The 24557-nt window shown below is 45.2% G+C and overlaps 1 protein-coding gene across 1 annotated transcript; it reads right to left on the bottom strand.

Moving 5' to 3' along the window:
• Window positions 1–862: 862 nt before the first annotated feature.
• LOC142249068 (uncharacterized) lies at window positions 863–24557 on the bottom strand. Its single transcript, XM_075320653.1, has 8 exons — window positions 24465–24557; window positions 17187–17477; window positions 3549–3641; window positions 3396–3470; window positions 3205–3288; window positions 2901–3114; window positions 2664–2820; window positions 863–2541 (listed from the first exon to the last, which is right to left on the bottom strand). The coding sequence occupies exons 3-8, from the start codon at window positions 3591–3593 to the stop codon at window positions 1830–1832; spliced, it is 1287 nt and encodes a 428-aa protein (XP_075176768.1). The 5' UTR covers window positions 3594–3641; window positions 17187–17477; window positions 24465–24557; the 3' UTR covers window positions 863–1829.

The raw sequence follows: 24557 nt of genomic DNA, 5'->3' as shown, positions 1-24557 counted from the left end.
CATGACCTCTACAGTGCTGAACATATATTTTTTTGGGGTGAGAGGGTCTATTCAACGTTTTGCTATGGGATGCCATGGTTTCTATATATGCCCCTAGTGTGGTACCTTTAGTTTAAAGGGAGCCTGTCACTTAATTCATGTAGTCAAAACTATGGGCTGCACAAATCAAGAGACTAGCTACACAATTGAAAACAGGTAGGTTTTAGGCTATGTGTCCACGGTAGAATGTATCTGCGGATTTTTCTGCATGAAAATTCGCGACTTTCGCGGCAAATCCGCACCTTTTTTTTTTGCCGCGGATTTACCGCGGATTTTGATGCGGATTTTTTTTTTTCCCCCCATTCTATACCCAAAATCCGCAACAATAATTGACATGCTGCAGATTTTTCCGGATCAAAATCCGCGGCAAATCCGCCTCGGAAAAATCCGCAGCATGGACACAGCATTTCCAAAATGCCATTGAAATGGCTTGGAAGTGCCGCTGCTGCAGATTTTCGGAAAATCCGCGGCAAAATCCGCAGCGTGGGCACATAGCCTTACTCTGAAATGCTCCGGATGTGTGTATATAGAGACCTGACATTGATGAGGCAGGCAGAAACTGGCTGGGAACACAATCGGACTAATCTCGTCCCTCTGTATGATCCCCGCCATCTCTTCATAATCCGTTTTCACTGAAACAATTGAGCATTTCATTGTAAAACATAATTTTCTGCATGTGGGCAACATGAATCAATGTCAGGTTTCCTTTAGAGACTATTACACATGCCAAGTTTCAGGCATACAAATGTCAGTGTAGTAAAGTTTATGTTAAAAAAAACAAACAAAAACCAAAACAAACCTCACCCACAAATGCACTTTTTTTTTTTCAACCACAAACTTTATTAACTTTAAGTCGATAAACAAAAAACAGCTGTATAAGTACCCAAAAAGTAACAATACTTCAATTATTTATACCACGACTCAAAAAAAAAAAAAAAAAAAAAGGAAAAAGTCTCATACAACTACTTAAAAAAACTGGCTAAGGCCCCTTTCACAAATCATTTTTTTGCCATCAGTCACAATCAGTCGAATTTTGAAAAAAAGGATCCGGCGACGATGCCGCTGGATCCGTTTTTCTCTCATCGACTCATATTAGTGACGGATTGCCTCACGTTTCATCCGTCGTTTGACGGATCCATCGAAAACAGTTTGTCCGGCCGACAAAGACGAAGGACAAAGTAACGTTTTTTGTCTACGTCGAAAAAACGGACAGCGACAGATCCGTTGCTTTCCATCGTTTGGTAAAATGGAAGCCTATGGGCGCAGGATCCATCGTAATCTGTCAAATTACAGCATCTGGCGACTAATTCCGTTTTTTTAAACTGAACATGCTCCAATTATTATTTAGCCCCCAGCTAGTCAGATCCGTCGAAAAACGAATCTGTCGAATCAGTTTTGCCACAAATTGCGACGGATCCGTCGAGAAAACGGATTGTTACGGATGGCAAAAAACTGATGTGTGAAAGGGGCCTAAGTTAGCATGTTTAAGGTTTTGCTACCTGTAAATCTGTCTGAATAAGAGTACACAATTTATGCTTGATATCCTCTGGGATGTACGCATAAGGCCCCTTTCACACATCAGTTTTTTGCTGTCAGTCACAATCCGTTGGCTCGACGGATCCGTCGCAGATTGTGGAAAAACTGATGCGACTAGCGGATCGGGGAAAAAACGGATCCGTCGCATCAGTTTTTCATCCATTTCTCAACAGATCCGTTTTTTTAACAACGCCCAATGAGAGGCTCCGAAACGTTATTGGCTACTGAAAACCTACAGTATATATACAATGCTGTTACACCTCATCTTTGACAGGTTGAACAGCAAGTGGCAAAAATGGAAGCTGTGATTGCGAACATTGTGAAGATTGTACAGGAGGGGGAGGAGGGACAGTGGCTGGAGGGGGGGCAGGTGCGGGAGGAACTACCGGGGTGGGTGGAGGGGCTTGGGAGCTAACCTGCGCTAGAGCAAACTGGCAGGCTTGCATTACATACATCTGCTGGTCAGGAGATAGCTTCTCTGTGTGCTCGGCTACTGCCTGGAAAATGTAATAAATGGGCGATTTACTTGCATCGAAATGCATCCTATCCAGACGCGTGTTTAATTCACGTATACTGTTGTGCATGTCGTTGAATCCAGCACTCATTTGGTCGGATAACAGTTTCAATGAGTTCTGGACGGATGCATTTAGATGCAAGAACTCAGGCGTATAGCTCTTTTCCTGACCCCTCTGGCGCTGCCGCCCAGAACCCAATGGTGCTCTATAGGTGGCAGCAGTGTCAGAGGGGTGGGGTAAAGGAAAAACTACCTCGTGAACAGCAGCTTCATGTAACGAAGTCTGCCAGGATGCTCCAGCGCTGGTGGATGGGACCGAGGGACCAGATGTGAGGGAAGGCAGGGAAAATGCAGATGGATTGGGTCTGTTGAAGTGTTCCCTAGTGGCGGACTCCTGTGGGATCGCTCCAGAAGGGTTCAACTCTGCAGGCTCCCGAGTGCTGCTGACGGTGCTGTGGTAGAAAGAAAAAAACATTGTAATTAATATATTGCTATTGCTTGGCCCTGGCTGAAACAAAAAAAAAAAGTTACACAGGTAAACATTTTTACTTAGAATGTTGTGGGGAATATTTACCTTCTGCTCATCATAGTCGACCGGAGGAACGACAGGGCTCTTGCATACTTATACTTCGATCTGCGTCCTCCCGATCCACTCGGGGCCTGCATCTCTTTGTTGAACTCCCTCTTAAAGCGATCCCTGAGTGACCGCCACCGCTTGATAACTCTGTCCCCTGCAAAGTGAAAGCGCAAATTGGTTAGTATACAACACATTACATCCTGCAACATAACTTACTGAACTGTGAATACTTACGTGCTTGATTCTGGGCCCGAGCATCAAGGTCCTCCCAATCTTCAACCACTTCGTGGCACACTACCTCCCAGAGCCGACGGGTCACAACAACATCAGCGTGGCGGCGGTCCCTCTTGTTCCACAGCGGCTCCCGCTCTCGGACCACATCGATAAGGAGGTCGATGTCTAGACCTCCTGCCTGCTCACCGTCAGAGTCGGGAGCACGCTGTGAAGCCTGTTAAAAAAAAAGACAAAAAACAAAAACATTACACTCAAATCATCCACATGAAGTTGAAAAATACAAAAAACAAAAACAAAAACGTACTCTCTGCTGACCGCCCTGACGCTCACACCGACGACCCTGGAAGGTGCTTCGAGGACCTCTACGTTCAGCCCTAGAAAAGGAAGACTATAAAAAAAAAAACAAAACATTATGTGCTTGGATGTAGGCTTATGTGTTGGGTGTACTGTAATGTCTGTGATGATCTGTTTCTGCGATGCATGTAGGAAACTTACACCCTGCGCGTCCGCTTTGGGTCTTTCTCCACCCCGTCCGTCTACTTCTGAAAGTATCTCTGATGCTGCAGCATCCTGTTAAACAAGAATTAATGCATATAGGGTTACGTGTACAAAAAATGTTATCACAAAAAAAGAAAAAAAAAAAATTACCTCAGTTTGCTCACGATGTGAGGGAGGGCTCCCAGAAGAAGACATATTTGAGAATGGCTGGCCTGGTGTGTCGCTGGTGGTATAGGCAACTTTCTGCAAGAAATAAACATGATTGTTAACCATTATACTAAGATTTTTTTTTGTGTTGTACGCAGATTTAGAAAATAAAAAGGTAGCTCCATAGCTATTAGGATTTCAACCCCTCCCCCCCCCAAAAAAATACCCCTATGCTCCCCATACAAAAAAATACTAACTACTTTAGTAAGATGCTAAACCACCCCCCTCTGTAATTATAAGGTTGTAGATATGCACGATGCACAAGCAAACATAGCCCTCCCCCTCCACTATTTCCCAAAAAAACAAACATAACCCACCCACCCAAGTATTACCTTGCAAACATCATAGCACAGTAAATACCCTCATTCCCACTTTAAATCCCTAAACCCCCACTTTAATATATATTGATCACAGATGTACGGTTTTAAAAACCCTAGTAAAATATTAAAGACCCAATTTCTGCATTCCCAATTTGTATACACCATGGTTTTTTAAAATACAACCTCCAAACACCTCTGTATTGCACGTAAACCAAAATAACCACCACAGGTGCTTTCCTGTGAGACATAACCCAAAAAATTAAAGTTACCGTATTTTTCGGACTACAAGACGCACTTTTTTTCCCCAAAATTTTGGGGGAAATGCGTCTTATATGGCTGCGATGAAGGGAGGTGCGGTGGTGGTGGAGCGGTTCATCGGCGGCATGAGCAGGCTGTAACAGCGCCTACTGTGACCACATGGGCCCACTCATTATCTCTTTTCACATGTACTGCATCCCGATGCCCATCTCTCAGCGCTGACGCCAACGGGTGCGCGCGATCATCCAGCTCACCTTTCAGCGCTGAGAGATGATGGGCGTTGGGATGCATGCATATGAAAAGAGAAACAGCCGGCCCGCGTGATCATCCCTGGCAACTACAGCCTGGAGTGATCATGTGTACCTATATTCACTGCCTCCAGTGTATCATCATCAGCGCGGGGGGGCAGTGAATAAGTATACTCACCGGCCACTGATCCGTGCAGCATCGCGATGTCGTCCTGTCTGCCGGCCCGCTGATGTGTGTGGAGAGCAGTGCGCACAGAGCTGACGTCATCGCTGTGTGCTCGGCTCCAAACAGGTCAGTGGCGGAGCTGCTGCTGGCACAGACAGGAAGACGAGCGATGCTGCGTGGAGTGAGGAAAGGCAAGTATAAAATGTTCATTTTTTTGTGTGCCACAGGACGCGGGCCATATACCAGGATGGGGGTATATAGCAGGATTGGGGCACATATCAGGATGGGGGTGTATATCTGGATGGGGGCATATACTGTACCTAGATGTGGGCACATACCAGGATGAGGGACATATATCCAGTATTATTCGGACTATAAGACGCACTTTTTTCCCCCCAAATGTTGGGGGAAAGTGGGGAGTGCGTCAGTCTGAATGTAGGGCTGTGGGGAATGAGGGTGTTGCGGTGGAGTGCGTCATCGGCGGCACGAGCAGGCTGTAGCAGCGCCTATCGTGACCACGTGGACCCCCTTATTTCATATGCGCGCCCATCCTCCCGCCCATCATCTCTCAGCGCTGAAGTCGGCGCTGACAGGTGGGCGGGATGATGGGCGGGGGGGGTGCGTGCATAGTAAACAGCCGGCCCCCGTGATCACCCCTGGCAACTAAAGCCTGAAGTGATCATGTGCGGCTATATTCACTGCCCCCCAAGCACCATCATCAGCGCTGGGGGCAGTGAAAAAGTACGGTATACTAACTGTTCCCCTGCAGCATCGCGATGTTCTCCTGTCTGCAGGCCCGCTGATCTGTGTAGAGAGCGGTGAGTACAGCAATGACGTCACTCCTGTGCGCACCGCTAGTCTCCACACAAATCAGCGAGCAGGATGGGGGTATATAGCAGGATGGGGGTATATAGCAGGATGGGGGTATATTATGAGAAGGATGGGGGCTATACCAGGATGAGGGACATATATACATGGATGAGGATCATATACAAGGCAGGAGGATCATTACCAGAATGGGGTACCAGTGTCAGCAGCAGATCCTCGCCCCATAACAGTGTGTCATGGCCACATTTTTTGCTTACAATTTTATTTTGCTATTTTCCTCCTCTTAAACCAGGGTGCGTCTTATGGTCTGCTGTGTCTTATAGTCTGAAAAATACGGTACCTTGGTGAAATGATACTACGAATGCCAAGGTTTTGGAACAATTTTATTATTTTTTCCTTAACTCACTTTTTTAAAAAAAATTCAGCAAAGTAGGAGCTACACAGATCTTTATTGAATGAAATACAAGGACAGTAATGAAAAAAAAAATTTGCTTGCCTGGACACTGCAATTCCCGCTGGCTGGCTGGCTTGCTGGGACATTGATGAGTGAAGCCCTACCTGGCAGGTTTATATACACCTTTCCTAATTGAGGGCTGGCTAGCTAATTTGATACTAAATAATAAATTGGAGCATGCTCAGTTAATTTGACGGATTACGACGGATCCTGCGCCCATAGGCTTCAATTCTATCAAACGACGGTCGGCGATGGATCAGTCGCGCTACGATTTTTCGACGTATACAAAAAAACGTTACTTTGTTGTCTCCGTCCGCCGGACAAACAATTTTCGACGGATCCGTCGGACGACAGATGAAACGTGAGGGCATCCGTCGTAATCCGTCGCTAATACAAGTCATTGAGAAAAAAACGGATCCAGCGGCATCAGTCGCCGGATCAGTTTTTTTCAAAATTTGACGGATTGTGACGGACGGCAAAAAAAACCCTGATATGTGAAAGGGGCCTAAGCTTAAAGCGTAACTGTCGTTTTCATTTTTATTTCATAAATCACTAGTACACATGAAAATAAGCAAATTTGTCATACACTATTCACAATAACTTATGGATATTTGCCTTTTGGGTGAAATTTCAGGATGATCCTGAAAAGTACTCTAACTTTTTCATGTGAACATAAAGGGTTATTCCCATCTCCAAGATCCTACTCCAGGGGTGGGGAACCTTTTTTCTGTCGGGGGCCATTTGGAAATTTCTACCAACCTTCGGGGTCCGCACAAATTTATCAATGTTTAAATGACCCTGCTATATTGGGTGAAGCAATTAGTTAACTGGGGGCATGGGGCTGGGGGCACAGACACCCCACGCGGGGCTGGAGGCACAGACACCACTGGAGGGGCTGGGGGCACAGACACCACTGGAAGGGCTGGGGGCACAGACACCACTGGAAGGGCTGGGGGCACAGACACCACTGGAAGGGCTGGGGGCACAGACACCACTGGAAGGGCTGGGGGCACAGACACCACTGGAAGGGCTGGGGGCACAGACACCACTGGAAGGGCTGGGGGCACAGACACCACTGGAGGGGCTGGGGGCACAGACACCACTGGAGGGGCTGGGGGCACAGACACCACTGGAGGGGCTGGGGGCACAGACACCACTGGAGGGGCTGGGGGCACAGACACCACTGGAGGGGCTGGGGGCACAGACACCACTGGAGGGGCTGGGGGCACAGACACCACTGGAGGGGGGGAGGCACAGACACCACTGGAGGGGGGGGAGGCACAGACACCACTGGAGGGGGGGAGGCACAGACACCACTGGAGGGGGGGGGAGGCACAGACACCACTGGAGGGGGGGAGGCACAGACACCACTGGAGGGGGGGAGGCACAGACACCACTGGAGGGGGGGAGGCACAGACATCACTGGGGGGGGGAGGCACAGACATCACTGGGGGGGGAGGCACAGACATCACTGGGGGGGGGGAGGCACAGACATCACTGGGGGGGGGAGGCACAGACATCACTGGGGGGGGGGAGGCACAGACATCACTGGGGGGGGAGGCACAGACATCACTGGGGGGGAGGCACAGACATCACTGGGGGGGCTGCACACAGGACTGGGGGGTGCACACAGGACATTGGGGGGCTGCACACAGGACATTGGGGGGCTGCACACAGGACATTGGGGGGCTGCACACAGGACATTGGGGGGCTGCACACAGGACATTGGGGGGCTGCACACAGGACATTGGGGGGCTGCACACAGGACATTGGGGGGCTGCACACAGGACATTGGGGGGCTGCACACAGGACTGGGGGAGGGGTGCACACAGGATTGGGGGGGTGCAAACAGGACTACTGGGTGATGGGCTGCACACAGGACATTGGGGAGCTGCACACAGGACTGGGGGAGGGTTGCACACAGGACATTGGGGGGCACACTGCGCTGACAGTTTCATGCAACTCTGGGGGAGAAGGTTTACAGAACTGGTGTGGGGAGGCACAAAGCATTGGGCAGGGCACATAGCAGCAGAGGGTCGGCGCTGGACTCACAGCAGCATTGCATTCACATCACCGGAGTGCAGGAGCCGGACACACTGCATCAGAAGGAGAAGGCAGGCACTGATCTCCGGAGGGCAGGGGGCGGACACACAAGGCTGGAAGCTGTGAGGCTGCTGTGGACCCGCCCACAATTGGCACTGGCCGACGGGAGAACACATTGCAGCACAAACAGCAATGTGTGGATTTAAAGGGGCGGCGGCAGCAAGACCGCAGTGACAGCACCAGCACTGCCTCCCCCGGGAATCTGCCCAGGGACCACATAAAAGGTCATGGCGGGCCGCATGCGGCCCGCGGGCCGCATGCGGCCCGCGGGCCGGAGGTTCCCCACCCCTGTCCTACTCCAATATGTAGTAGGAATAATAATAATAATTATAATTATAATAATATTAGCACATACCTACACTTAGAAATGTAGTATAGTTCTCCTGATATAGCCATGTCTATTATTTCATGTGCAGGGCATTGTAGCTTAGGTGTACATGGTTATGTTTTCTCATATAGTGACAGTCAGCTGTTGCTTGTGGTCGTGACCATGGATACCTAGGCTCAAATTCTTAAAACCATGATGCAATATATAGAAAGTCTACAGTAGATAACATCATCAGTCTGCAGACATCAATGCACCTGATACCAAAACAATTATGCATACAATTTTGCTAACAGCTAACGTCTGTGGCCTTAACATAATTTTATGCCTAATAATTACTGTTACAATTCTACATTTTTTTTTCTACAACAATTGTATTTATGACCAATCAATACAATGCTACATTTTTTTTTTTTAACAATTGTATTTCTAACCACTCAATACAGATGCACAAAGCAATCTATCAGGGCTGTGGAGTCGGTAAGCCAAACCTGCGACTCCGACTCCTCAATTTCCCTTGCACCGACTCCGACATATATTGCTTATACTTAACCCCTTCAGCCCCCGTGCACTTTCCGTTTTTGTTTTTTGCTCCCCTTCTTCCGAGAGCCGTAACTTTTTTTATTTTTCCCGGCAATCTTGCCATATGAGGGCTTGTTTTTTTGCGGGACGAGTTGTACTTTTAAATGAAACCATAAGTTTTACCATATAGTGAACTGTAAAACAGCAAAAAAATTCCAAGTGTGAAAAAACTGCAAAAAAAGTGTGATCGCACAATAGTTTTTGGGATATTTTATTCACCATGTTCACTATGTGGTAAAACTGATGTGGCTATGATGCCTGAGGTCGGTGCGAGTTTGTAGACACCAAACATGTATAGATTTACTTGTATCTAAGGGGTTAAAAAAAAAAAAAAAATCACAAGTTTGTCCAATAAAAGTGGCGCACGTTTTACGCCATTTTCTGAAACCCATAGCATTCTCATTTTTTGGGATCTATGGCTCAGTGACTGCTTATTTTTTGCATCTCGATCTGACATTTCTAACGGTACCATTTTTGCGCAGATGCTACATTTTGATCGCCTGTTATTGCATTTTGCACAAAACTTGCGGCGACCAAAAAAACATAATTTTGAAGTTTGTAATTTTTTTGCCGCTATGGCGTTTACTGATCAGAAACTCCCGATCTGTCAAAATATAAATCAATTAATCTGAACGCGGCGATATCAAATATGTGTATATTTTTTATTTTTTTAACCCTTTAATTTTCAATGGGGCGAAAGGGGGGTGATTTGAACTTTAGGTTTTTTTGTTTAAACTTTTTTTTTGTTTAATTTTACTAGTCCCCCTATGGGGCTATAGCGATCAGCAATCCGATCGCCCTGCACTATCTGCAGATCTCAGCTACAGAGCTGAGAACTGCAGATATAGTGCTTTACTTTCAATGCCGGCTGTATTCCGGCATTGAGAGGAAGTGAGTCATGTTAGCTACAGGCGTCATCACATGACCCTGTGCTACCATGGCAACCACCGAAAGTCACGTGATCGCGCACGTGACTTCCGGTGGGGGCGGCGGTAAGTGAAAATCATGGCCGCGCGCATATACATCTCACTGCCAGACTTTGGCAGCGAGATGAAAGGGGTTATATGTTCCGGGTGGAATGCGATTCCACTCGGAACATGCAGGCACACATGTCAGCTGTTAAAAACAGCTGATATGTGCGCGGATCGCCGCATCCTGCCGGCGGCAGGGCTTACCTCACACACTCCATGACGGATAGATCCGTCAAAGATCGTGAAGGGGTTAAGTAAAAAATGTATTGTAGTACAATGTAAACAACAGACATTTAATCATTTTTATGATACAATAATCAAGATATTTTGATAGAACATAAAATATATTTATTGGAATACAACTAGTTGTATTTTGGAGGATTTTTTTTTTATTATTGATCAACAACTATGTTCTCAATCAACCCAAAAGACTCAAACATCAAAGCTTAATATTTTTGGCAGTTGGAGTGTTTTTTTTTTTTACATTTGGCTATCTTAGGAGGATCTGTTTGTGCAGGTAACTATTACTGTGCAGAATTATTAGACAACTTAATAAAAACCAAATATATTTCCATCTCTCTTGTTTATTGTCACCAGGTAAACCAATATAACTGCACAAAATTTAGAATTAAACATTTCTGACATGCAAAAACAAACCCCAAAAATTAGTGACCAATATAGCCCCCTTTCTGTCTGATGACACTCAGCAGCCGACCATCCATAGATTCTGTCATTGCTTGATCTGTTTACGATCAACATTGCCTGCAGCAGCCACCACAGCCTCCAGACACTGCTCCCAGAGGTGGACTGTTTTCCCTCCCTGTAGATCTTACATTTTATGAGGGGCCACAGGTTCTCTATGGGGTTCAGATCAGGTGAACAAGGGGTCATGTCATTATTTTTTCATCTCTTAGACCTTTACTGGCCAGCCACGCTGTGGAGTAGTTGGATGCATGTGATGGAGCATTGTTCTGCAGGAAAATCATGTTTTTCTTGAATGATACCGACTTCTTCCTGTACCACTGCTTGAAGAAGTTGTCTTCCAGAAACTGGCAGCAGGTCTGGGAGTTGAGCTTCACTCCATCCTCAACCCAAAAAGGTCCCACAAGTTGATCTTTGATGATCCCAGCCCATACCAGTACCTCACCTCCACCTTGCTGGCATCTGAGTCGGAGTTCAGCTCTCTGCCCCTTACTGATCCAGCCTCTGGCCCATCCATCTGGCCCATCAAGAGTTACTCTCATTTCATCAGTCCATAAAACCTTTGAAAAAAATCAGTCTTAAGATATTTCTTGACCCAGTCTTGACGTTTTATCTTATGTTTCTTGTTCAGAGGTGGTGGTTTTTTCAGCCTTCCTTACCTTGGCCATGTCCCTGAGTATGGCACACCTTGTGCTTTTTGATACTCCAGTAACGTTGCAGCTCTGAAATATGGCCAAACTGGTGGCAAGTGGAAACTTTGTCTGTTTCACGCTTGATTTTCCTCAATTCATGGGCAGTTATTTTGCACCTTTTTTGCCCAACACGCTTCTTGAGACTCTGTTGGCTATTTGCCATGAAACGCTTGATTGTTCGGTGATTACGCTTAAAAAGTTTGGCAATTTCAAGACTGCTGCATCCCTCTGCAAGACATGTCACAATTTTGTACTTTTCAGAGCCCGTCAAATCTCTCTTCTGACCCATTTTGCCAAAGGAAAGGAAGTTGCCTAATAGTTAAGCACATCTTATATAGGGTGTTGATTTCATTACACCGCACCTCTCCTCATTACAGAGAGGCACATCACCTGATCTACTTAAGTGGTAGTTGTCTCTCAAGCCTATACGGCTTGGAGTAGGACAACATGTATAAAAATCATCATTTGATCAAAATACTCATTTGCCTAATAATTCTGCACACAATAACACTATGTAATAAACTATGTAAGTGACAAAAAACAGTTTTCAACAAAAACATAGTAAATAACATTTGTGCAGTCTATGAATTTTTTCTAAGAAATAGAATTGCCTCCATCAGATCCTCCTTCATAGATTACCTCAAATCTGACCTAATAATTTTAAGGCTAGAAAACAACCTCTCTACACTAACTTGGGTTGGAGGCAAAGCCGTAACCACATGGGCAACATCTCTAACAATTTCCGAGTATAAAGGAATTGCTTCATGCACAGTCAGTTTGATGAACCGTTGAATTTTTCTATTTCTTTGAGAGCAAGTGAAACATTTTGCTGAAATATGGTCAATCTGCTGCTACAGGACACGGAGTGAAATCTTTTTCCTTGCGGCAATGCTTTGCCTGCTCCATGTCATCCAAATACTTGTCAAAGTTAAACTCCTCATCTGATAAGGATGAAGATATCGCAGCAGTAGCACTGTCAGGACCTCTTGCGCCTGGCAGTCCTGCAGGCCACTCATCCTAACTGCTACCTCAGAACAGAGCGTCTTTTGCTTTAGTAAGCTGTTGATCATCAAGCAGTATACGATGACTTGGGTCCACATAAACAGCTGCCAGAAGAATTTTATTTTCCAATAGGTGTGTCTCTCTCTGTTTCATTGAAGCAGAAATGCCATCTGCGATTAAACCTCCTCTTTGTGACAGGCAAAATAGCAAGTTCTTCCACTCCCTTATGAAAATGCAAGGAGTTAAATACTCAGCTTGTAATTTTTTAGTCACGGTAAATGGGTGATGAATAAGCAATTCCTTCAATTCAGCCACCTGTGTCCATTGACCTTTATTTAGGGTTACCTGAGGGTTCGCCATATCTATAAGAAATCGTTTTAGTTCAAGCAATCGCTCAAATCATTAAATAAGTGCTGCCCCACAGAGTGGCGTGATCGACAATTGCCCCTTTCCCAGCACGTCTCTTCAAGATGAAATCAATTTTAGGGGTTCTGGCGGCAATAACCAATTTCCTCACTTCTATTCAGATTTTCAGCATGTCCCTCTTGCAGACTCTCTTAGGCCCCCTTCACACGAACGTGTCTCCGGTACGTTCCTGCATGTACCGGAGACACAGACACACGTACTCCAATGTTAATCAATGTATGGAGTTACACGTGCGTTATTCCATACGGTGCGTGTGTCTGTGTCCATGAGATACGTTTGTCCGTAAAACACGGATGCATGTCAGTTTTCCTCACGGAACACGCGCACCCATTAAACTCAATGGGTCCGTGAGCACACGTACGTGACACGGATGCAACTCCGTATGGTCCGTGTACGTTTTGCTCTTTTTTGAAGCAATGTCAGTCAATCTTTTTTTTCTGTGTATGTCAGTCAATCTCCCTCAGTCCGTCGGTCAGTCTCTCCCCCTCTCTCATACTCACCGATCCCCGGCGCGGCGCAGCTGTTAAAAAAAACTCCGGCGGCTTTTACTATTTTGAAAAAGCCGGCCGCTCATTATTCAATCTCATATTCCCTGCTTTCCCCGCCCACCGGCGCCTATGATTGGTTGCAGTGAGACAGCTGTCAGCGTGGGGGCGTGTCTCACTGCAACCAATCACAGCCGCCGGTGGGCGTGTCAATATCGAGCAGTAAAAAAAAAAAATAAACAATTAAAAAAAAATACGACGTGCGGTTCCCCCCAATTTTGATACCAGCCAGGGTAAAAGCCAAACGGCTGAAGGCTGGTATTCTCAGGATGGGGAGCTCCACGTTATGGGGAGCCCCCCAGCCTAGCAATATCAGCCAGCAGCTGCCCAGAATTGCCGCATCCATTAGATGCGACAGTCCCGGGACTGTACCCGGCTCATCCCGAATTGCCCTGGTGCGGTGGCAATCGGGGTAATAAGGAGTTAATGGCAGCAACCCATAGCTGCCACCAAGTCCAAGATTAATCATGGCAAGCATCTCCCCGAGATACCTTCCATGATTAACCTGTAAGTTAAAGAAAATAAAAACACACACAAAAAATCCTTTATTTGAAATAAACAAAAAAAACAAAAAAAAACACCCTTGTTCACCACTTTATTAAGCCCCGAAAACCCCTCCTGGTCCGACATAATCCACGGAGGTCCCGCGACGCTCTCAGCTCTGCTACATCGGAAGCTGACAAGAGCTGCAGTAGAACACCGCCGCTACCTATCAGCTCCACACAGCAACTGAGGTGAGTAGCGCGATCAGCGATGATGTCACTCAGGTTACTCGCGGCCACCGCTGGATCCTCCAACTGTGACAGCAAGTCGCCCGAGTGACAGCGATGAAGTCACAGGTGAGTTGCGGTCTCAGGTGGAGGACTACAGCTGGCCGCTGGTAACCCGAGTGACGGCAGCGCTAATTGCGCTGCTCACTTCAGTCACTCAGGGGATTAGCGGTCACTGGTGAGTCCTTCACGGGTGACCGCTAATCAGTACGCGACACACAGACAGAGCCGCGGTATGACAATGAAGTCATGTAAAGTTCACCCGAGTTCATTCTCATCTCGCGTCGCTGTCAGCCGGCATGTAGCAACGTCATTGTTCATCACTCACGGAACATTTCACACGGGCAACACACGGACATTACAAGTACGTATCTCACACACACACGGCTAGCATATGCAATCACACGGATGTCACACGTACCGGAGAAACGGACATAAAATATGGGACACTGACCCAAAAAACGCAACGTAAGACATGCACGTGTTTTTCACGTGCGTGTGAAGGGGGCCTTATTGCCAGCTGCAGCTTGTGCACAACAAAGCGCATGTGAACACAGCGCATGTGATGAATATGAAAGTGTTTTGAAGCAGCTTCAACAAGATCATCTTATTCTAAAGTATCATTTTGGTGTTCTTCTGTTGCAATATTTGTTTGTTCCTCAGTTACATGAGCAGCGCTGTGGCTCCATCTCTAACATACGGAATCCTAAATTTTCTTCTAGCTTTTGTTCATTACTCTCATTCATCAGTTTTATTGTACTTATGTTTGAAGCATTGTCCGTTATTTTTCTAATCTGCTTTTGCTATTGAAAACATTATCTATGAGGTCAAAAACCTTTCAGGTGATGCGGCTTTTTAAAAAAAACGATCTGCTTTTGCAGTTGAAAAACATATCTTCAAAAAAACGCAGCAAAAACGCTGTGTGTGAATGTAGCCTTAGATCAGGACTAGAACAGCTATTTATAGGACATTTCATAACTTTCCCAAATTCCTATGAAAAAATAATCAGCACATTCTGCATTGAACTACTGTACCCAATTTATTATATATTTTAGGAGTCTGAGTCGGTCCATTTTATACAGACTCCATCAAAATGAACACTGACTCCGACTCCACAGCCTTGCAATCTATTATATAAAGCTGAGTGTATGTATGCATGCATGCATGCATGCATGCATGTATGTATGTATGTATATCCACTAAAAGGAATTTGCACCGTCGCATGTACAATCACGAAATTTTGCACAGACTCTCCATTTGACTCAGTGAACGTCAGACTGTTTTGCGGGGAAATTTTAACCCCGCGCCTTAGTTATTTGCCAAAAACCTGCCTCCATTAAAGTCAATGGAGCTGGCAGTCACAGTGCAGCCAGAACCTCAGAAGAATACGCAGCCACGCACATTGAATGTTGGTGTGTCACAATGCAGCCAGTGAAAGACAGACAAAGAGACAGATAGTCAGGGACAGAGAGACAGAGAGAAAGAAAGAGACAGACAGACAGACACACAGGGAGAGACACACGGAGAGAGAGACACACACAGGGAGAGAGAGAGAGACACACACAGGGAGAGAGAGAGAGACACACACAGGGAGAGAGAGAGAGACACACACAGGGAGACACAGAGACACACACAGGGAGAGAGAGACACAGAGACACACACAGGGAGAGAGAGACACAGAGACACACACAGGGAGAGAGAGAGACACACACAGGGAGAGAGAGAGACACACACAGGGAGAGAGAGAGACACACACAGGGAGAGAGAGAGACACACACAGGGAGAGAGAGAGACACACACAGGGAGAGAGAGAGACACACACAGGGAGAGAGAGAGAGACACACACAGGGAGAGAGAGAGAGACACACACAGGGAGAGAGAGAGACACACACAGGGAGAGAGAGAGAGACACACACAGGGAGAGAGAGAGAGACACACACAGGGAGAGAGAGAGAGACACACACAGGGAGAGAGAGAGACACACACAGGGAGAGAGAGAGACACACACAGGGAGAGAGAGAGACACACACAGGGAGAGAGAGAGACACACACAGGGAGAGAGAGAGACACACACAGGGAGAGAGAGAGAGACACACACAGGGAGAGAGAGAGAGACACACACACAGGGAGAGAGAGAGAGACACACACACAGGGAGAGAGAGAGACACACACAGGGAGAGAGAGACACACACAGGGAGAGAGAGACACACACAGACAGGGAGAGAGAGACACACAGACAGGGAGAGAGAGACACACAGACAGGGAGAGAGAGACACAGACAGGGAGAGAGAGAGAGAGAGAGAGAGAGAGAGAGAGAAAGACAGAAACGCACACACACAGACAGGGAGAGAGAGACAGAAACACACACACACAGACAGGGAGAGAGAGAGAGGCACACACACACACACACAGACAGGGAGAGAGAGCGAGAGAGAAAAAAGAGACACACACACACACGGAGAGAGAGCAAGAGACACAGACAGGGAGAGAGACAGAAACACACACACAGACAGGGAGAGAGAGACACACAGGGAGAGAGCGAGAGACACAGACAGACAGAGAGAGAGACACACACACAGACCGAGAGAGACACAGACAGACAGACAGACAGAGAGAGAGAGACACACAGACAGACAGAGAGAGGGACAGAGAGAGAGAGAGAGAGAGAGAGAGACAGACAGACAGAGACAGAGAGAGAGAGTGAGAGACAGAGACACAAACAGACAGACAGACAGTTACTATCCCAGGCAACGCCGGGTGCTACAGCTAGTCAGTAATATTACAAGTTTTCAATGATTAAAAATTGTTCACACAAAATGGTCAATATCACTTGTTAAACAGTTGAATGTAAATTCTTCTCTTATACAAAAGTACACTGCAGAAAGTGCAGATACAACTGAAAATGCCTTAAAAAGCGCAGATGATCATGACTGTAATCCTAAAAATGTCCATCTTTAAAGTTGTAATCATTGTATGTATTAAATAATTTTAGCAACAAAGAGTAATTGTAAATTAAAATCTGTCCACAGCCTCATCACTGGAATCATCTAAAATGGAAGCCAAAAAGTTATGCAAACACTGGACATGGCGATACCTTTTCATAATCAATTCTACCACAGATTGGTAAAGTGCTGCATTTTGTCTGTTAGCATTACAAAGTAGTATTTGCTAACTGTGGTTAATGCTTACCTGCTATTGATTTCCTTCTGTGTCGTCTGCTTTGAAGCACAGTCTGTTAAAGAGACAGTCGAGAAAAAACTCCGAATCTGTAGCTTTTCCAATTAAGTGCACACTCCTTATCACTGAATTGTACACCACAATGTATCCATTTTGGAGATTGTAGAAAATGGTTTATTCTCTCTGCCTTCTCACACCGAGCCCGCTACACGCTAGAGTACATCCATACAAAGCATGATAGGGATTGTTTGTGAGCTATAGGAAGGAGGAGTCCACCACACTCTTCTTCATATATTAAGTTTCCTGTAAATAAGGGAGGATAGGTGTTAAATTGGGATAACTAAGCAAACTGCAATCACATCCAAAATTGTAAAGGGGATGTACATGCATACCAACTTCCTCAATTTTGACATCAGGCGTGGATAAGTCAGAAGCCTAGCCAGTATTGTTCATGAGTGCTACAAATTAATAAAGGACCCGTGCATCATACTAGTCAGGGCTGTAGAGTTGGTAAGCCAAGGTTCCAACTTTGTTTCTGCTTGGCAATATATTTCAGAGCTACAGCTGCCACTCACTTCCTGCCCACTCATACGTTCGAAGACGGGGAGAGAGAAGCCAGTGGTGATTGGGAACGGGGCTCGTTTAGTGTCACAACCTCATGTAAGCCCCGGAAACTCAAGCACCAGCATCACTTGAACAATTCCTGCAGGGGACGAGAGTATAGGGCTTTTTTTTCTTATGTAAAAGGACTAGTTGTCCTTGTATTGGATAACCACTTTAACATTCTTAAACCCTTTACTACCAAGGATGTACTGGTACATCCTTGGTCGCTTCCCCCCTGTTACCGCAGGCTCCGGCGGCAAGCCAGTGGTATTCCCCGCACATGTCTGCTGATCTGATCAGCAGATGTGTGGCTAATAGGTGCATGAGACCCATTCCTGTTAACGTCTTAGATCGCGCTGTCAAACACTGAAAGCGCGATTTAAAGTGCCACGGTGGAGATGTCAAGGTTCCCTGCCGCCATCGGCAGCTCCGAGATGCGATCATGGTGTGCCAATGTGTTGTCATTGTAGCACGAGGTCAGCTGATAACCCCTAACGCTGCGATGACTCACCTCCTGTGAGAGCCGTCAGAGCTCCAGCACTCACAGAAGATGAGCATTTCTGCTGATCAGAGCAATGCTGATATAATTAGCAGAAATGCACAGGCGATCGGACTGTGCAGTGATAGTCACCTAGGGGTACTAGTAATATAAATAAAAATAAATAAGCTTTAAAAATATGAAAAAATAAAAAAAGAAAAGTAAAAATCACGCCCCTTTCACTCCATTGAAAAGAAGTTAAAAAAAAAAAATATAAAAAAAATACACATTTGGTATCCCCACATTCAGAAATGCCCATTCTATCTAATATATAAGCTAAGTATGTATGTATGTCCGCTAGAGGAATCCGCACCCGTCGGATTTACAATCACGAAATTTTGCACAGACACCCCATGTGACTCAGGGAACGTCATAGACTATGTTTTGATGGGAAAATTTAACCCCGTGCTTTACAGTTACTCTCCAAAAAACCTGCCTCCATTAAAAAGTCAATGGAGCTGCGAGCCATAGGTTACTAATAGCAGCTGTGAGTGGTTGCTATAGGAATAAAATAAATTGTTGGTATAAGAAGCTTATGTGTGAGGTAATAAGATGTCGGTGGGGAGACGGATAGAGATAGAGATATAGAGAGAGAGAGAGAGAGACATAGGCACAGCCATACATAGACAAAAGACAGCGTAAGAGGCAGACAGGTAAAGAGAGATAGAGAGACAGGGAAAGTGACAGGCACAGACAAACAGGGAAAGAGAGAGGGAGGGAGACAGACGGGAAAAGAGACAGAGACACAGAGATAGACAGAAAGACAGACATAGAGAGACAGACAGAAACAGGCAGACTGACAGACACACAGACAGAAAGACAGCCAGGAAGAGACAGACAGACAAAGACAGACAGACTGGGAGAGAGACAGTTACTATCCCGGGCAATGCCCGGGTTTTACAGGTAGTTAAACTATATAATCAATTAATCTGACTGGTACACGGCATAGCGAGGAAAAAAAATTACAAGTGCCAAAATTACATTTTTTTGCTCGCCACAACAATTCTTTAAAATGCAATAACAGGTGATCAAAACAATGCATCTACAAAAAACTGGCATAGTTAAAAATAGTACAAGAGGCAAAAAATAAGCAGTCACTAAAACCTAGATTCTTAAAAATAAGAATGCTATGGGTCTCGGAAAATGGCATCAAAAGCGCTATTCTTTTTTTGGATAAAACTGAATTTTTTTCACCACTTAGAAATAAGTAAAAATATACTCGTTTAGTATCTGCGAACTTGTACCAACGTGAGGCATCATACGCACACATCAGTTTTACCATATATTGAAAGTGGTAAATAAAAGATCCCAAAAACAATCGTGTATTTGCCCTTTTTTTGCAATTTCACCACACTTGGAATCCTCTCCCCCCCCCCCATTTTTCCAACACAGTATATGGTAAAACTAATGGTCTGATTCAAAAGTACAACTCGTCAGGAAAAAGATAAGCCCTCACATAGCTATATTGATGGAAAAATAAAGAAGGGGGGGGGGGGGGGAACCTAAAATGAAAACCAGAAAATTGCCTGGGGGTGAAGGGGTTAAACTTTTCTAAATTCCTATTAAAGGTCATAAATGAATCAATCATGTTTTATTTGATTTTAAAAGCTGTAGTTGAAACATTTAATACGGACTTCAGAGTCCTGATAATTCGTAGGCATAGTATGAAGGGTTGCCCATTTTTTTTTTCTTCGACAGACTATCAAAACATCACACCCAGTCAATTTGTTTTTAACAATCCATTGGGAAACCAAAAAAAAAACAGATATACCTACAGCTCAAAATACTAATAATGAAGACATCAGATGCATTCACTGTGTACTATAAAATAAGTAGGCAGCATAAGGGCGCGTATCAAACAACAATTTTTCGTATGAGAGTTATCTCCATGTTTTTCACAGAAAACACTCGTTCTTATGATAGTCTATGAACCGCAGTGATTTTTTTGCGAACTGAATGGTCTTTGTAAAATCGTAAAAGACATGAGCGATGTTCATTTGAGTGTCGGATCCATCTTGGCAATGCAATTCTATGAATCCATGAAAACAGCCCTCGGATGCAGTATGAGTGTTGTCCAATTTTCACAGACTGTTATAAAAGGAGAGATATTTTGTTTTTCTTACCAAAGAAAAGTTGATAAAATTTTAAATTCTGATCAAAAGCAGATGAAACTTGAACTATTTTTCTCATATGAGAAAGGGCTAGGACACACAGCGAGTAAAAAAAAATTTGTTCGCTTTTTGATTAACAATTGCACCGGAGCAGATAATAACCGGGCGGGTATTCATCTGGATTCCCGCCCCCCTGCCGCCTGTTCCTCCCTCTCTCTGTTGTCTATGCTAATTTTACTATTCATTAAGATGGTGTCGGAGTTGGTGCCTGCGCATAGTGCTTATCTCCGGCGCCATCTTTGTGAATATCGTGTTACCCCCTGCTATTCTTCCGACTGAGAGGGCGGCGCATGAGCCCTTACATCTTCTGCTCTCTTGTGACCGCGGGAACTCGCGCAGTCACAACAGAAGGGGGGGGAGACAACTGATGGGAGGACACCTGCCAGGCTGAAGAAGACCAGGATCGTGGAGGGGTGGGAAGGAGTAATAAAGATGGAGTCCCTAAGTGTGTCTGTGTATTTATTTCTAATAAAGTATTTTTTCTCTGTGTGATGTCTTTTTTTTTTTTAACCCTTTATTGGAGATTCTAAATGGCCGGGTCAAACTCTGCCTGACATTAAGAATCTCTGGTTTAATACAGCCTGGTAAAACAAAAGTTGGTATTAACCCCTTATTACCCAGCGTGCCACCCTGCACCAGGGCCGCTGGAAGAGTTGGCTACAGCACCAGAAGATGGCGCTTCTATGAAAGCACCATTTTCTGGGGCGGCTTCGGACTGCAATTCGCAGTGGGGGGGTCCAGAAAGCTTGGGCCACTCTGTGCTGCAGATTTCAGTCACCAGCTGCCTAGTTGTACATGGCTGGACACAAAAATTGGGCGAAGCCCACGTCGTGTTTTTTTTTTTTTATTATTATTTCATGAAATTCATGAAATAATTAACAAAGGGCTTCCCTATATTTTTGGTTCCCAGTCAGGTACAGATAGGCAGCTGGGGATTGGGGGCATCCCGTACCTGCCTGCTGTACATGGTTGGCATACAAAAATATGGCAAACCCCACTTTTTTTTTTTTTTTAAATCAATAAAAAGTAAAAATAAAAAAAAAAGACTCCAAGCACATAACCCTAACCCTAGAGTTAGAAGTAAAAAAAAAAAAAAAAAAAAAAAAAAAAAAAATAAAAATGCGTGGGTAAGGCTAATCCAAGCAGCTACTGGCTGCTAACCCCCACTACTTGATGTTACCTTCACTGGCAATGGAAAATCCAGGGAAGCCCTTTTAAGTTTTTTTGCCAAAAAACTAAAAAAAAAACCCAAAACACAACAACGTGGGCTTTGTAATATATTTGTATGGTAGCCAGGTACGGCAGCCAGGTACGGGCTACCCCCAGCTGCCTATTTGTACCCGGCTGGGAACCAAAAATATAGGGAAGCCCTTTAATTATTTCATGAATTTCATGAAATAATAAAAAAAATAAAACGATGCGCGCTTCGCCTAATTTTTGTGTCCACCCATGTACAAGTAGGCAGCTGGGGACTGGAATCCGCAGCGCAGGGTGGCCCAAGCTTTCCTGCTGCAAACTGCAGTCCGCAGCCACCACAGAAAATGGCGCTTTCAAAAAAGCGCCATCTTCTGGCGCTCTATCCAACTCTTTCAGCGGCCCTGATGGTGGGCGGCACGTTGGGTAATAAGGGGTTAATACCAGCTTTGTTTTACCAGGTGGTATTAAGCCAGAGATTCTTAGTGTCAGGCCAAGTTTGACCCGGCCATTAAGAATCTCCAATAAAGGAGTAAAACAAAAAAAAAAAAACACAACACACCACACAGAGAAAAAATACTTTAATAGAAATAAATACACAGACACTTAGGGACTCCATCTTTATTACTCCCTCTTACCTCGCCACGATCCTGGTCTTCTGTCTTCGTCAACCTGGTGCTGGAAGGTGTCTTGGGGTTGCACGGTGTTCTCCGATCAGCTGTCCTCCCCTTCTGTTGTGACTGCGTGCGCTCCCGCGGTAACAAGAGAGCAGAAGATGCGAGGGTGCATGCGCCGCCTTCTCAGTCGGAAGAATAGAATAACGGGGTAACGCGAGCTTCAGAAAGATGGCGCCGGAGATAAGCACTATGCGCAGGCGCCAAATCCAACACCATCTTACTGAATAGGAAAATTAGCATAGAGCCAGAGAGCGGGAGGAACAGGCACGCGGGGGGGGGGGGGCAGGTATCCATGTGCATAACCCACCCTACTATTATCTGCTGCGGTGAAACTGTCACTCAAAAAGCTGACGAATTTTTAAACTTCACTCTCTTGGATTTGAAAGCCTAAACATCCGAGCTGACCACTAATGGTATGTAAAAATAAATAAATCTTTATTTTTTATATAGCGCTAACATATTCCGCAGCGCTTTACATACATCAGGAACACTGTCCCCATTGGGGCTCACAATCTAATTTCCCTATCTGTATGTCTTTGGAGTGTGGGAGGAAACCAGAGTGCCCGGAGGAAACCCACGCAAACACGGGTAGAACATACAAACTCCTTGTAGATGCTGTCCTTGGTGGTATTCGAACCCAGGGCCTCAGCGCTGCAAGACTGTAGTGCTAACCATTGAGCCACCGTGCTTCCCTATGTAGATAATCTGCCTGATAGCGCCAGTATAGCACTGGCTTTAGGTTCTATACGAAAATTCTGGTGATTGGTTCCCTTTAAACACCAAGGGAATACGGATAATGAACAGCTGGGTGGAAGTCGAGCTTCTGCTGGGTCCAAAAGGGGGAGAGATGAATTCAGCATGAAAACTACTTATACCAATGAATATTGTGACACTGTGACCTTCGATGGCCAGAAACCACATGACTGTGCCTCACCTGACACCAAGTTTGTACACGTTTCTACAACATGGACGCATTACATTTTTTTTTTTACCATGTGGGGAAAAAAAAGTGGCGTTTTTGAAGGGTCTGTTCGAGAATTTCTGGTCGACTGGTTGCCGGTCTTCTCTGGAGCCTCTCCAAATCCGATCATTTCGAAAATTACAACTGGGCAACTTCTAAGGCTATGTGTCCACGGTAGAATGTACCTGCGGATTTTTCTGCATGAAAATCCGCGACTTTTGTGGCAAATCCGCACCTTATTTTTGCCGCGGATTTACCGCGGATTTTGATGCGGATTTTTTTTTTTCCCCCATTCTATACCCAAAATCTGCAACAATAATTGACATGCTGCAGATTTTTCCGGATCAAAATCCGCGGCAAATCCGCAGCATGGACACAGCATTTCCAAAATGCCATTGAAATGGCTTGGAAGTGCCGCTGCTGCAGATTTTCGGAAAATCCACGGTAAATAAATCCGCAGCGTGGGCACATAGCCTTAAAAGTTTTGGATGTCGAACAGCAGCTTTTATACTTACCCTTTAGTTTTTTGGCAGCTTGGGCAATTGTTTATACAGAAGGAAGTACATGAAGGGACTGCAACATCCGTGCCGCTCAAAGCCTTCCACCACGCACACGCTGACGGACACTGCTTCCATCAAGGACATTTCAATCCGTTTTGGTCTTGCTGCTTTTCACCTCCACAAACGTGTGTAACAAATTTAGCTCAGCACATTAGACATTTTTCATTTTTGTTGTTTTTTTTTTTTCACTTCATAGCTCCTTTGTCAAGACAATCCAAACTCTTCAGTTTCACCATAAACTATCTAGAACATGTACCTTTATGGGGTTTTTTTTTGGTGGGGGGGGGGTTGTGCAATTCAATTAGCCATATAACTTTTTTTTTAGTCAATATTTTCTGATGTGCGACATTTCCCATGTTCCTTCATGTTGTTCTTCAACAACAAAGAAGGACACCGCCTATCCCTCCTCCATATTGTCATGGACACTTACCACATATGCAAGCAATAAAGTATGGCAGAAAAAAAAATACAAGACCAAAACACGGTACAATGAAAAGCCATTACGGAAAATGCAGATTATAATATAGCATGAAAGCTACTTTTATAAAGGGATTGAAAGGGAAACAGTAAAGAGAAAACCGCGCACCTCAGATCTGCAGCGACGCTCGTCTACGGGAGAAAAGAGAGAAAAAAAAAGAATCAGACAATAAGTACTTAAAATGGCGGGCGGTCCTGACAG

Source organism: Anomaloglossus baeobatrachus, chromosome 8, assembly GCF_048569485.1.
Source record: "Anomaloglossus baeobatrachus isolate aAnoBae1 chromosome 8, aAnoBae1.hap1, whole genome shotgun sequence".
Taxonomy (NCBI): Eukaryota; Metazoa; Chordata; class Amphibia; order Anura; family Aromobatidae; genus Anomaloglossus; species Anomaloglossus baeobatrachus.
This window is presented reverse-complemented; position numbering and strand designations above follow the sequence as displayed.